Source organism: Zalophus californianus, chromosome 9 (genome assembly GCF_009762305.2).
Source record: "Zalophus californianus isolate mZalCal1 chromosome 9, mZalCal1.pri.v2, whole genome shotgun sequence".
In the NCBI taxonomy this organism is placed as follows: Eukaryota; Metazoa; Chordata; class Mammalia; order Carnivora; family Otariidae; genus Zalophus; species Zalophus californianus.
In genome coordinates, this window is record NC_045603.1 from 115,511,624 (window position 1) to 115,527,400 (window position 15,777).

The 15,777-nt window shown below is 41.6% G+C and overlaps 2 protein-coding genes across 2 annotated transcripts in view; one reads left to right on the forward strand and one right to left on the reverse strand.

Annotated features, from left to right (window-relative positions):
• LOC113933931 (coiled-coil domain-containing protein 144B-like) overlaps window positions 1-11,941 on the reverse strand; it is a 62,715-nt gene extending 50,774 nt beyond the window's left edge. Inside the window, exons 1-2 of the mRNA XM_035729339.1 lie at window positions 11,923-11,941; window positions 989-1,025 (exon numbers count right to left, since the gene is read on the reverse strand). The gene's annotated coding sequence lies outside the window, so the exon portion shown is untranslated. The remainder of the gene's footprint in view (window positions 1-988; window positions 1,026-11,922) is intronic.
• Window positions 11,942-12,012: 71 nt separating this feature from the next.
• The window catches only part of LOC118355977 (serine/threonine-protein kinase greatwall-like), a 36,214-nt gene continuing 32,449 nt past the window's right edge, over window positions 12,013-15,777 (forward strand). Inside the window, 2 exon segments of the mRNA XM_035721919.1 lie at window positions 12,013-12,323; window positions 14,616-14,752. Coding sequence (XP_035577812.1) covers window positions 12,140-12,323; window positions 14,616-14,752 — 321 coding nt within the window. The 5' untranslated portion in view covers window positions 12,013-12,139.

Here is a 15,777-nt window from a genome sequence, read left to right on the forward strand (position 1 = left end):
AGGGTATTTTGATTAATTCATCTCTGAGATTCCTTAAAATCCTGAAATTCTATGTGCTTTTGATTTTGTCTAGAGAAAAACAGAGACTATTTAGCTGGCAGAAATGGAAAAATTAATGGACTAACAGAAACACCAAGAAAAGCAGAGAACAAAGTAAAAAAAAAAAATTAAGAAAAGATTATAGAAAAGTCATGGAGAAAAGGAAAAAGGTCTACAAAAAAAGAAGAAGCTTCAAAGAACTAGTCAAGGGTACTAGCCTAAAGGGAAAACTAGACTGGGAAGTCAGTAAATAGAGAATCATTTAGAAGTATCCTCTAAATAGATGATAAATTTAATTAACGTAACATGGTCTACACCTAGATTACATATCCTTCACTTCTGGAAAAAATCATTCATCTCAAGGAGAGCAGACATCACTATATCTAAGAATTTGCCTGATTAGGTCTTGCTTGTGTAAAAGCTATGTACTGTGGCCATAGGTAACTGAGATCCACCCTAAAATCTTTGACAGTAAAAACAAGAGACTAGTTACCACTGCAATAATGACCTCTAGTTATCACTAGTCGTCAAATATATTAGGACAAATGCTTGAACGAACCTGGTTTCTTAAGAAAACTCTAAATCAGGGGTAGCACATAACTAAATTTGAATGAGTTGATCTGACTAGGATCTGTATCTTAATCCCTGTGCTGCTGAGGGACAAAAGAAGGGATGTGGGAGTCACACAGGCTGACAGTCAAATCATGGGTCTGCTACTCATTAACTATGCAATCACAGGTCCATTAATCAACCTCCCTGCACCACAGCTGACTAATAAAAAATAGGCTATAATAGCAGACTACTTTGTGAAGCTGTTGTAATGACTATATAAGTAATAATGTCAAGCACATAATATAGTGTCTAGTCTAGCCCAGAGAACTCAACAAATGCTTTTCTCTGCATTCCCTTAGTTAACACGTAATTTTAAAGACTCCATAAAAAATCCTACCTGCTTAAAGACTCTTCTTTAGAAATCTTATCCGCCACTAAAGAGAAAAGTAAAATACATTTTAAATCAACAATAGGAAAATACAGAATATTAAAAGTATAAGACTGATGATTTGTTAAGAATATTAAAAGTATAAGACTGTTTTGTTAAAAAGTATTTGTTAAAAAGTATTTGTTAAAAAGTATTCCTTCAAGACCACACCTGGAAACCACACTGGAAAGACTATTAATTATATTATTGGTAGGCAGTTAATGCATTAAGAAATCTTACTTTCTCCTCTACATTTACTAAATGCAAGAAGAGAACGGTATTTATCAGAATGTGATACCTTGTAACCAAACCCTATGAGACTGACAGAAAGTGCTATCATTAGCAGAATCATTATCATAGACTGACAATGTCAAACTTAAATAACATGATTCTTCTGGACTTCCACTACTAGGAGCAGTTAAACGAGACTATATTTATTTTGCTGTAACACAACAGAACTTCTCCAGCTCTTCAGCAGAGACTTAAGTTTAGAATGAAACATGTCATCACAAAGTTTGGTCTATACCACTGTACTTTGTAGCATGGCGAAACATAACCAACAGACTCTCTCTGGCCTTCTTTCCAATTGCAGGTAAGTATGAAAGATTTTAGTGATTTTAGTGATTCTGGTTTTATAAAGTATAACCTCTTGAGACTATCTACTTTCATTGCTAGAGAGTCTATCTGGACCCACCTCTTAGACCAGGATGGTACCAATGGTTAGTGCTAGGTAGCAGTACATGATGTCATTGTTCTCAACCCTCCCCACTATGTGACAAATGTCTACAGAAATCACACTTTTTCAGTCTGTAAGGCATATGTCATCAGATCCTACACTGATGAACACAAACAAAACAAAACAAAACAAAAGGACAAAGAATATCTTGAATCACTACATTCAATTACCTTGGAATTTTAATTTTTTAAACATTCAAGAAGAGGGGCGCCTGGGTGGCTCAGTCGGTTAGGTGGTTAAGCATCTGTCTTCAGCTCAGGTCATGATCTCTGGTCCTGGGATCGAGCCCCACATCGGGCTCCCTGCTCAGCAGGGGTGTCTGCATCTCCCTCTCCCTCTGCCCCTCCCCCTCTTCAAGTTCTCTCTCTCAAATAAATAATATCTTTAAAAAAATAAACATTCAAGAAGATATCCACTGTATGATTGCAACTATAGGACATTCTGGAAAAAGGAAAACTTTTCAAGTTAGGAGTTAAGAGTTGCAGCAAAGGGAGTAGAATGAATAGAAACAGCACGGAGGACTTTTAAGGCAGTGAAACTATTCCGTGTCATTATACATTTGTTAAAACCAACAGAATGTACAACATCAAGACTGAACCGTAATGTCAATTATGGACTTTGGATGGTAAAGATGAGTTAATGTAAATAAAACAAACTATCACTGTGGTACAGGATGTTGACAACAGGGGAGGCTATGCATGTATGGCAACATGGGGTAAATGGAAACTCTCTGTACTTTCTGCTATATTTTGCTGCTAACTTGAAAATGTTCTAAAAAAGTAAGGTCTATTTATCGTGAAGAAAAAAAAAGGTATCCACTGAGCCTGCTATTACCATGTATTAAAGATACAGCCACCATGAAAATTAAGATAAAGACCGAAGTAACAGAATACAGGTATTATCCACCAAATTGAAGTATATGAAAATACATAAAGCAAATAATTTTAATTGCATACTTAGGCAAGAAAATAACTGACAATGATATAATCGAATCTTATTTTATAATTATAAACAGGGATTCACCACCATATGAAACAAAACTGCATTATCTATATAATTAAGAGTTTTTATTCTAATTTTAAATCAGAAATCATTGTTTAAGAATCATAATGAAAGTTTAATAAGATAAAAAAACAGATTATAATTACCTAATATTGCCCCAGTAATTTATGTACAAATACCTGTTAAATATTCACCAAAAGTCAAAAAAGTAACCAGCACTTCAATTTAATACAGATTATGCTACTGAAACCAGTACCATGTTATACCATCACATTACTTGCTGTCAAAATAAAATCTTAAAACAACAAACTTGCTGTCATTACTTGCTGTCAAAATAAAATCTTAAAACAACAACAAAAATTAAGTCAGGGCTCTAATTCCTGTGCAAAAAAGATTCCATACAGCAGGCCAAAGACTGCCACCATTAGATCCCACTTGAATGGCTGGCCCTTGGTTGGTATCTGGGAACTTGGATTTTGGGAGGGTTCCCACCATTCCATAGCTGCTAAGAGTGGCTGTGCCTAAGTGTTGGTACAAACCAGGTGACTTATCCTGTATACTTGATTTCCTTCTGGGAACCTGGAATTTTGGTATACGCTAGGGAGAAGATGCCTACGTGATTATCATTTCAAGAAAACTTCAGGCACCGAGTCTCTATAAGATTCTTGTACTGGCAGACAACATTTCGTACGTGTTGTCATAATTTGATGCCGGAGGAATTAAACACATCACTTGATGCTGGAGGAATTAAGCACATCCACAGGCAGAGGATTCTTAGAAGCCTGCACTTGGGTTTCCTCTAGACTTCACTCCATGCACCTTTCCTCTCTGCTGATTTTGCTTTGTATCCTTTCACCGTAATAAACCAAAGGCATGAGTACAAACATGCTAAGACCTGTGAGTTCTTCTAGTGAATAACCAAATCTGGGTGTCATTCTGGGAGCCTCTAATACAACTGCATTATGTGAAATTTTTATGATTTGGGTTGATGTTTTCTACATGATTACAGTCAGAAGGTTATCTCACAGAACACCTTTCCTTGAATCTGTTTTCCTTAGTATTTGCCTTGGAGATTCCTGTATTTCTATACCCATCTGAATAAAGGCATAAAAAGAATAGATGACATAATGATCAGAAAATAATGTCAAACAAGCAACAATCTTATTTTAATCAGGAAAAAAAAGAGAATCCTGATGATTATCCATATGTTCTACACAATAAAAGTTCCTATAAAAAAATGAAAAGATCACATAAATTTTCAACTAAATAGGGCTTAATTTGGGGCACCTGGGTGGCTCAGTCATTAACCATTTGCCTCAGCTCATTTGCCTTCAGGGACCATGTATCAGGTCATGGTCCCAGGGTCCTGGGATGGAGCCCCACATCGGGCTCCCTGCTCAGCGGGAAGCCTGCTTCTCCCTCTCCCATTCCCCCTAGTTGTGTTCCCTCTCTCGCTGTGTCTCTGTCAGATAAATAAAAAAAAAAAATCTTTAAAAAAAATAAATACATAAATAAATAGGGCTTAATACCATTTTTATGGTACTTATGAATCAACAAGGTGACCGGGATAATTATAGAAAAATATATAACTATCATACACAGTTTAACAACACACTATTGATTGAGTTTTGTTTCCAGTGTTTTCCTTAATTTCTTATAGAATTAAAAACATAGTTCACCTATTAAAGCCAGTTGTTGACAAACTAGTCAAAAAGCCAAAAACAGGGCGCCTGTGTGGCTCAGTCGTTAAGCGTCTGCCTTCGGCTCAGGTCATGATCCCACGGTCCTGGGATCGAGCCCCACATCTGGCTCCCTGCTCAGCGGGAAGCCTGCTTCTCCCTCTCCCACTCCCCTGCTTGTGTTCCTGCTCTTGCTATCTCTCTGTGTGTCAAGTAGATAAATAAAATCTTAAAAAAAAAAATACTCCATCCAAAATATAAGATGAATTATTTACTCCACCTTGAAAATAGTGGATTTGATCATTAAAGATCAATAGGGCTCATTTGGGGGAAAACAGAGTGAGTTATCTTATATACATAGATGGTTAAAAACTTGGTAATCTAATTGGCCATATATTCTTGCTAAATCACAGTTTACCAATTTCTGAAAAAAATATAAAAGCATGTCACATTAAAACTGTGTAAAAGCATGTCACATTAAAACTATATCAGATGAAAATTTCTGACAATCCAGAAAATACTTTCAGTCTTGGCAGACCATCATCAGTAACTCTGTCACTGTGATACAGATACAAAGAAATTTAGCACAAGAAACTAATAAAATATGAGATACACTTTAGATTAGGTAGCCCATGACCTTAGAAGGAAATACACATATATGTCAAACATACATATGGTAGAAGTGTGTTCTCATACTGTTGGATTCCAAGACAATTTTCCTTAGCGCTTTCTTTAGGGATGAAATTCAGAAAGGAGCAGTAAAAGTGGAGACATTAGAAGAAGGCAAATGAAAAGAGGATCAAGGGAGACAGCACTAACAAAAATAGTCAGGTATTGACTGTTTTTACTGACACCGAATTCCTAAACTAGTGAGACTAGTATATTCAGCGTTATCACCTTATATTTTCTCCTTGGTATTATACCAGTTTTCTGCAATAAAATATTTAAAAGAGGTCAAAAGGCTCCAAACTGCAGGTCTGTCAACTATTTCTGATCAAAATTTAAAACTCTCAAAATACAGCTGCATCATGATTCCATATCAGAGATAGGGCCCGACAGTGGCTTCCTGCCTGTTGCTGTTTCGTTTTCGTATTCATCCAGGAGAGTGTATCAAGGACTTGAGGAAAAACTCAAGTATCTCCACAAGAGACAGGTAAGAAAGACAACACTTTTCCTCACACTTGACTCCTAGGTTTTGAGAATTATGGAAAAATGTTGGCAAGTCTACTCACCAGGCTAGACCATTTTCCCTTGACCCTGTCTGGGTAGATACTGCAGTTACAAAAAAGTCACGTGGGACCTTACTTGATGTGTTATTTTTCCATATTTGGACATAGAAAGTACCAGTCACGTAAATAATAGATCTTACAACTCAAAAATTCTTTTGAAAAGGTTACCACCAAAGAGCTTTTAAAAGTTAAATCCAACTTTCTTTCCAGTAATTTCATTTTATACACTTAATACTCCTCCTTGAAATATTTTTTTAAATTTTTTCAACATCACTTCCTCTACTTCCTCTCCTACATTTCCCCAGTCACCCCTCAGTCTTCTCTACTAACTCCTACCCCTCCATCCACCCCTTATATATTGGTATTCCCAGGGTTTGTTCACTGGCCTTCTTCTCATTCTATATGTTTCTCCACCGTGGACAAGCTCAATATTTGTCCAAGCTATGACTTCGCCTAATAATTCTTCAAATCTGCACCTCCAACCTAGAAGCTCTATCTCCAGCTAGAAACTCCTCGTATTCAATTACCCAATTACTGAAAATATACTACGTGGACATTCCATCAAATTCAACATATACAGAAAAAAACCTGGTCTTCCCTATTCCCACCGCTCTCCTCTCTTCATCCAACAAAGTCCTACTCATTCTTCCTGTCCCATTTAAATGCTAGTGTACAACCTGGAAACATGAATCTTCTTAGATTTCCTCTCTCCCCTAACTTTTTACATTCCATAATCATGAAATCATATTAACTATACTTCTCTTCTATCTCTGCTTTCTATTTCCCCCCCCACTGCCCTACTCAAACATGAGCTCTTAACTGATGACTTCCAGAGGGGAAAAAAAAGCCACCAACTATTATTGTTATTTCTTAAATGAATAAAGAAATTTTGAGCAAAATGAACGAGAAAGGGGGCGCCTGGGTGGCTCAGTCAGTTAAGCATCTGCCTTCAGCTCAGGTCATGGTCTCAGGGCCCTGGGATCAAGTCCCGCATTGGGCTCCTTGCTCAGCTGGGAGTTTGCTTCTCCCTCTCCCACTGCCCCTCCCCCCATTGTTCTCTGTCTCTCAAATAAAATCCTCTAAAAAAAGTATGCATACACATATTTGTATAGAGGTAAGAAGTATGAAGGAGGGGCGCCTGAGTGGATCAGTCATAAAGCATCTGCCTTCAGCTCAGGTCATGGTCCCAGGAGTCCTGCATCCAGCTCCCTGCTTGGCAGGAGGCCTTCTTCTCCCTCTCCCACTCCCCCTGCTTGTGTTCCCTCTCTCGCTGTGTCTCTGTCAAATAAAATCTTAAAAAAAAAAAAAGTATGAAGGAATACATTCTACGATATGATGTCTGTGCAATGAGATTATGGAGGATTTTTACTTTCTTCTCTGTATTTTTCTTTTTGGCATTTTTGGCAATGAGCATGTATTACTTTTAGGGTGAGAAAGAAACAATAAGCTCTTTTAAAACTACAGGAATCAAAATTATTTTAGGATACATATTTTCTGCCTATTTCTTTGAAAAGCTTTATTTCAATCAGTTATAGCTCTTCTCATTCAAAAAAGGATTTAAATTGCTAAAAGATGGTTTGATCTCTTCTCAATGAAAAAGTTCACCTTTTGTATCTTTCCTAACTTCAGTTTAAATTCAGGCATATTCATGGGGTGACTAGGTGGCTCAGTCTGGTAAGGGTCAGTCTTCAGCTCTGGTCATGATCTCAGGGTCCTGGGATCGAGTCCCACATCGGGCTCCCTGCTCGGCGGGAAGCCTGCTTCTGCCTCTGATCCCCTCCCCTCTCATGCTGTTTCTCACTCTCTATTTCTCTCTCTCAACTAAATAAAACCTTAAAAAAAATAAATTCAGACATATTCAATGGATTAAGCAACCAGGAATTACAAATGTTTACCATCTTTCAAAGCATAAAATGCATAAGGGTCCTATAGGAGCCCAGTTAAGCCTGCCTATAGTACACAAAATACCTTCACCATCTCTACCAACATCACATACCACTAACTCTCCATCCAGCTGATGATACATTCTCCTAAAATTGAGTCTTCTTCATATAAACTTCTGAAGTTCAGTTTTTTAAAAGGTTTAATACTGTTTTCAATAGGTCAAGTCAGACTTCCTTTTCCAAACAACTGGTAGGACTCCTCCAGATGTAAGCGAGGATGCAATAGGAAGTTACTCAAGTAAGAGGGCGGAAAGCTATCAGCAGAAGAGAGGAAGGAAAGGGACAAAAGCAGGGAAGGAATAGGTTTTGTTTTGTAGAACCAACAGTTCCAGCCAAGGAGACATGTTTCACCTGGGAGCCCCTTACTAGCTGTTGTCTCCCCTGACAGCCCCTTTGGGAGCCAGTATGTGCTGGACTGGACCTGACAACTGCAGAGAAGCCCCTCTGACTTGTCCTGAAGTTACCTTTAGCTCATTATACTACCAAGATCTCCTAGAGGCGGAGCTTTCCACTATTTTTTTGAACTAGCATGTTGACATTCTGGGCACGAGTAATTGAACCGAAGTGCTTACGTGAACTCCCTGCCCCACCCCCTAATACACTGAATAAAAGCTTCCCTATACCAACCCCACCAAGAGAGTGCTTTGAGAACCATCTGTCTCCTTACTTGTAACAAGTAATAAAGTTCTTTGTTTTCACCACTCCCTTGGGTTTCCTTCAGTTTGATGCATCTCAAGTGGCAAACCCCTTGAGTTTGGTTACACAGATAGTGTCATATTGGTAAATAACATTTTCATGCATCCGGCTGATCAAACCAGAAACACTTCTTTCCATCATCCCTCATATCCAATCCCTCATTAAATTCTACTCTTTGGGGGCGCCTGGGTGGCTCAGTCGTTAAGCGTCTGCCTTCGGCTCAGGTCATGATCCCACGGTCCTGGGATCGAGACCCGCATCGGGCTCCCTGCTTGGCGGGAAGCCTGCTTCTCCCTCTCCCACTCCCCCTGCTTGTGTTCCTCCTCTCACTATCTGTCTGACAAATAAATAAAGTCTTTAAACAACAACAAAAAATTCTACTCTTTGAACAAAACAAACAAAAAAAGCTAACTCATCGCCTTCTTTCCATAACCATTGCTTCCACTTTAGTGGCACGTTATCCCCCTCCTGGGTTACTGCAATAACATCCTTAACCGAAAACACTTCTACTCTTGCCCTTCTACATTCTCCATAGAAGCCAGAGTGATCTACTGAAAATGTAAATCTGATCATGGCATTCTGTGCTTAAAAACATTCAATGGTTCCCAATACACTTAAAATGAAATCCGAAGTTCCTTATTAGGGGCGCCTGTGGCTCAGTCGGATAGGTGGACCGTTAAGCATCTGCCTTCGGCTCAGGTCATGATCCCAGGGTCTTGGGATGAAGCCCTGCGTTGGGATCAAGCCCTGCATAGGGCTCCCTGCTCAGCGGGGAGTCTGCTTCTCCTTCTCTCTCTGCCCTCACCCGATAAATATATAAAATCTTAAAAAAAAAAAGTACCTTAATATAACTTCCTGTATGATCTGCCTAAGGCTTCTCCCCAATCTCATTTCTGTCATCACACCCTTTAATCCCTACATTCTAGCCAGACTGGCCTTATTTTGGTTCCTCCAATCAGCTAAGCTCTTCCCTTTCTCAGGACCTCCAGATATCCTTGCATATACCTGAGATACCTGTTCACTTCCATTCACTCTTCACCTGGCTAACTCCTATTCAATTTTTCTTCATAGCACCATCAAGATTCCACATTTGTTTTGTCCACCTGGCAGGCACATTACTGATGCCCAATGAATAACTAATCACTTCATTTTCGATTATCCAGCCAGTACTAGCAAAAAAACAAAACAAAATTAAAAAACGAAGACAGTGGGGTTACACAAAGAAACGTAATTATATGCTGAAACTAAAGTGTTAAAAATTATCTTAAAATCTGAATGTGTTCACAAACTGCTTATTTGCAAAACTGAGAACTCCAAAAAAAAAAAAAACCTATCAAAATGTTGCCATCAAAAAAAGAGATTTTGGGGGGGCGCCTCGGTGGCTCAGATGGTTAAGCATCTGCCTTCGGCTCAGGTCATGTTCCCAGGGTCCTGGGATCGAGTCCCACATCAGGCTCCCTGCTCCTTGGGAGCCTGCTTCTCCCTCTGCCTCTATCTCTGTCTCTCATGGATAAATAAATAAAATCTTTAAAAAAAAGATTTTTAGGGGAGCCTGGATGGCTCAGTCGTTAAGCGTCTACCTTGGGCTCAGGTCGTGATCAAAGGGTCCTGGGATTGAGCCCTGCATCGGGCTCCCTACTGCGCGGGAAGCCTACTTCTCCCTCTCGCACTCCCCCTGCTTGTGTTCCCTGTCTCGCTGTCTCTCTCTCTCAAATAAATAAAATCTTAAAAAAAATTTTTTTAAATGAACCAAGGACAAAACATTGTCACAAGTGATTACTCCTGAAAGAAGACAATGAAAAACCCTGGGAATGATGTTTTTCTGTCCTATCTTTTGCTTTATGAAAAAATGGGAAAGAGCCTAAATACAAATAGTAACGCAAGCAGTCAATAACTTAAAAATGTTTATTACTCTTTCCTGGCAAGGAAAGAAGGAAAGAAAGAATTCGTGGTATTCAAATTATTACAACATGTTTGAGTTAAATTCCATTTAAAAAGGAAAGAAAGTATTGGGTATCGGGGTTGTTAGAGTAAATCCCTGGAGAGGTGATAAGATGGAAAGAAAAACATTACTTGCTCCCTTTCCATCTAAGGCAAAGGCGTTTCCACCCTCACTCCGCACCCCCCACCCCAGAATGTCCGGCACTGAACAATGCCTAATGGATTCTCTACTAAAAATTCCACGCTATCGGGCGCCTGGATGGCTCAGTCGGTTAAGCGGCTGCCTTCGGCTCAGGTCGTGATCCAGGGTCCTGGGATTGAGCCCCATCGGGCTCCCTGCTCGGCGGGAAGCCAGCTTCTCTCTCTCCCTCGCCCTCTGCCTGCCCGCCGCTCCCCGTGCTTATGCTCTCTCTCTGTCGCTGTCTCTATGTCATATAAAAATAAAATCTTTTAAAAAAAAATTCCACGCTGTCAACTCGAGAAACCAATGTCTCCATCATATCGATCTCTGCTACATCGTCCGCCTTTTACTCTCAGCCTAGCCGCTGATCTCTTCTCAACCCTAGGACTCGCTTTGCCTTGATCGCTTCCCTCCTAGGAGACCGAACGAGAAACAGCTGCTATGAAACGCAAGCGGCAAACAGGAGTGGAGAAAAAAAGGACCGGAAGCCGGACTGACCTGGGGCTGCACCGTACTCGACAGGGAAGACATCTCCGGGCCCTCAGCGACCTCACCCGCCTGCCGAAAGTGCCCCCTCTGTCCACGGCTCGGCGGGGAGGTGCTGAGCCCTTCCTTCCTTCCTTTTCCCCTCTCCCCTTTGCTCTTACTCTTCCTAGAAACAGAAAATGCCTTCCCCTTCTTACAGCTGCTGCAACGACAGACAATCCGCCCCGGAAGGCAAGGCTCCAACGCAACACTACTTACGGGGCAGGTGGGCAATAAAGGGGACTACGCCTGTGGTTCCCCCTTTCCGGGACTGACGTATCTACTGCAGCCGCTGAGGTACCCTGGCCCGCAAACTCGTTGATGTTCACGTTGACTAATACAAGCGCGGGTTCCCCAAGCTCTCTGGTCTTATTTTTTTTTTAAGGGGGGACGGCATTGACCCTGTTAAATCTTTGTACACCTAACTTATCAAATCTTCCAGTATATTCTCCTTTTCCGACTGGGCCTTGAGCTACGATAAACTCTTTGGCTACTATTTGGTGCTCTTTACCCTCCCCACAGTAAATCGAAAATTCTTCCTATTGGTCTTAGTCCGCTTCAGTCAGGCAAGTCACATCCCGTTATAGGGCAGATGGCAGGGCCAGCCACGGGCTTCCCGCTCATCCAGTTTCTCCACATTCTCTGATTTCCACTAGCCAGACCGAAGGGGCTTACATTTCTCGCGAGGGTGCGAAGTCGCGAAGGAGTAAAAAACAGAGAAAACAAAACAAAGCAAAAGTGAGATGAGGGCAGGGTCCCCACCAAACCTCGAGTGGAGGTCAGGAGGAACCTCAATTCTGCGATTGAGCTTCAAGTCCGCGCAGTAGCCCCTTTCTCTTGTAGGCCAAAGGGTCTGTGCCTCTTCCCTCATGACAAATGAAGTAATTGGGCCGCCGTCACCGCCCTCGAAGAGTCTGTGGTTGGTTGGAGAATTTCCCAACGTCCCCGCCCACACCGCCATCGGGTACTTACGTGCCGAGGAACAAGAGGCGACTGGGCCTGCCTGCGCTGGGCTCGCGGCGGGTCTGCGCTGGGCTCCGCGCGGCGAGCGCGGCGAGCGCGGCAACGCGGTGACGTCACTGACGACGAACTGCGTGGGCGGCGTCTTCCCTTGAACCCAGGTGGCTGGAGTTGTGGCTCGGCAAGGGCCTTAGCTGATGCTGCCGCCTTCCGTCTGGGCTGGCTTACGATGGAGCCCACTGCGGGGAGCGAGGAGAGTGAAGGAGACGCGGTGACAGGGAAGTGCGTGAATAGGATCCCGGTGCCAAGACCTCCCTCCATTGAGGAATTCACCATAGTGAAGCCCATTAGCCGTGGCGCCTTTGGGAAGGTGTATCTCGGGCAGAAAGGCGGCAAGTTGTATGCTGTGAAGGTAAGAAGTCGGGGAGTAAAGAAAGGGAAAGAGTCCGAACCTTCGGCCCTCTTTCCTGCCCCTGAATTGGGCAGGCCCCAGGGCCATAGGAGCCTCTTTGGCCCTGTGATAATGACCTCTTACTTGGGGTGACAAGAGCGCCGGCAGGCTGGGTGTCTCGCCTCTGCCCCACTCTTCTTTTCACACCGCCAATGCCTAGGATACGCCAGGTTTTCTGAATCCTTTCTACCACCTTGACCTTTACCGGGATTAAGTTGGAAACACTAAATTTGAAACAGTTATTTTTTTAAGATTTTATTTATTTGAGAGAGAGGGAATGAGAGAGAGGGAAAGCACGTGAGGGGGGAGGGTCAAAGGGAGAAGCAGACTCCCCGCTGAGCAGGGAACCTGATGTGGGACTCGATCCAGGGACTCCATCCAGGGACTCCAGGGTCATGACCTGAGCCGAAGGCAGTCGCCCAACCAACTGAGCCACCCTGGTGCCCCCTCCCTTCCTTGTTAAAAGTACAAGTCAATCTTTGGTAAATTAAAGATTGGGTAACTATCTACACAAATCCAATTTTAGAACATATCCATCACCCTAAAAAGACCTCCTGCCTGTCTGCAGTACCTCCCTCTAACACCCCTAGCCCCAGGATACCAGCAATCTACTTTCTATCTCTATAGGTTTGCCTTTTCTCTACATTGCATGTAAATGGAATCATGCAATATATAGTCTTTTGCATCTGGGTTTTTTTGTTTGTTTGTTTTTTACTGGACAACATCTTTGAGATTCATCAAACCTTCATTTACATACCTAGTCTATTGGAATAGGCCCCTAAATAGAATCCCTAATTTTTTCATCCCCTCCTTAGGCTGTGGCTCGCAAGCTAAAGTCCAAACTCCTTAGAAAAGCAATCGTAGGGCGCCTAAGTGGCTCAGTCGGTTGAGCGTCTGCCTTCGGCTCAGCTCTTGATCCCGGGAGTCGCGCATCGCTTGGCTCCTCCTCAAACCTTACCTGACCTTTCAGACCCACTCCATTGAAATTAATTCTTCCTTGATTCATATGTTCCACCAATTTTTTGCTTTTCCTTCTACTATACTTCCTAATCAGTCATTATCAGTTGTTGAAATAAAAACACCAATTCATTTTTTCGATGAATATCTGTTGAGTATCCCCTTCGTGTGTAGGGTCTAGGGTGCAGTGGTGAACAAAACAAACATGCCTTCACAGAGCTTCCAATCTAGGGAAATGATGGGCGAAATCATGTTACAGACTGACTTTGACAATTTCCCTCAATTTTCGTATGGAAGGATATAAGGCTGGAATTTATAGTGTATTAATTATACACAATAATATTGATTTTATTACTCTAATGAGTCTCTGGAAGAAATATGTCTTTTAATCATCCTGACAATTGATCTCAATGTTACTGACTTCAGTTTAGTGCCCCAGTTTTAATGTAGATTATATTACAGTTTTGCTTCTGTACCAATTACCTTGAAACTTGAAAAGAGTAATTTGTCATTTTCTGTAAGACAGCATTTGAGACTGTTAACTTTCAGTAGTTTTAACTATTAAGTTTTTTTCTAGGCACACAAACTTCCTATATTCTTCCTCTTTCTGACTCAGTTCCCATCCATCAAAGAATCAGAAGTTAAAGAAAATTTATTAGCTGCTAATTACCTGTGCCTAGGTTCCTGATTATCTGGGGGCTTATTAGGAACATTACCACCTTTGAGTTTGTTATAAGAATAGTAGAATGGAATTTTTTTTCTACTAACATGTAGGGCACTAGGGGCGCATTTGTTTACTTCTTTTTTCCTTCTCAAAAGGGATGTGATACTTTTGCCACTTGATGCTAAAATAAGTAGTTCTCTTGAAGAAAGTTTAGTTTTGTTTTACCATATTAGCTGTTTTTCTGACAGTTTCCTGAGGGCAATGACAGTGACATCTATGTTTGCTCTCTCTGGTTGTTTCCACAAAGGCAACTCTGAAACCTGAGAACACTTTTGTAATAAAAAATAAAATGAACGTATTGTTATGTTGCCTACCATAGGTTTTCAAAAAAGCAGATATGATCGGGCGCCTGGGTGGCTCAGTTGGTTGGGCGACTGCCTTCGGCTCAGGTCATGATCCTGGAGTCCCGGGATCGAGTCCCGCATCAGGCTCCCTGATCGGTGGGGAGTCTGTTTCTCCCTCTGACCCTCTTCTCTCTCGTGCTCTCTATCTCTCATTCTCTCTATCTCAAATAAATAAATAAATAAAATCTTTAAAAAAAATCTAAATGGCAAACTGGGAGAAAATATTTGTTTAAAAAAAAAGCAGATATGATCAACAAAAATACGACTCATCAGGTACAAGCTGAGAGGGATGCACTAGCACTAAGCAAAAGTCCTTTCATTGTCCATTTGTACTATTCACTACAGTCAGCAAACAATGTCTACTTGGTAAGTAAATAATTTTACATTTTTTTCTTCACACATTAGCAATCACTGACTTCATTGACTTAAGAATACTATGGGGGGGGTGGCACTTGGCTGGCTCAGCCGGTAGAGCATGCAACTCTTTGATCTCAGGGTTGTGAATTCAAGCCCCACATTGGGTGTAGAGATTACTTAAAAATAAATCTTTAAGGGGCACCTGGGTGGCTCAGTTGGTTGAGCGTCTGCCTTTGGCTCAGGTCATGATCCCGGGGTCCTGGGATCGAGCCCCGCATTGGGCTCTCTGCTCACTGGAGAGCCTGCTTCTCCCTCTCCCTCTGCCTGCTGCTCCCCCTGCTTGTGCTCTCTCTCCCTCATTCTCTCTGTCAAATAAAGAAATAAAATCTTTTTTAAAGAATGAATAAATCTTTAAAAATATATATAATTAAAAAAAAGAATATAGTCTCTGGGTTTAGAGTACTTGGATTTCAATTACAACTTTTGCACTTACTCTATGGCTTTGGCCAAGTTCCCGTACCTGTTGTACAGGCCAGGGTTCTCTGGAGAAAACTAATAGAGAGCGTGTGTGTGTGTGTGTGTGTGTGTGTGTGTGTGTGTGTGTGTGTGTGTGTGTGGAGGGTGGAGATTTAAGGACTTGGTCTATGTGATTGTCAGGGTTGCAAGTCTGAAATCTTGCAGGGTAAGCCAGCAGCCTGTAGACCCAGGGAAGAGTTGATGTTGTAACTCAGGTCCAAAAGCAGTGTAGAAGCAGAATTCCTTCTTCTTGGGGTGGGGTGGAGGTCGGGGCATGGACGACAACCCTTGATCTTTTTTCTTTTAATGCCATTCAACTGAATGGATGGGGCCCACCCAATTATGGAGGGTCATCAGCTTTTACTCAAAGTCTACCTAAATGTTAATCTCATCTAAAACACAACTTCACAGCATCATTTAGGTTCATGTTTCACCAAATCTCTGTGTACTATGGATTAGCCAAATTGATACATAAAAATTAACTATCCCACCTCAGTCTCCTCATCTGCAAAAGGGAG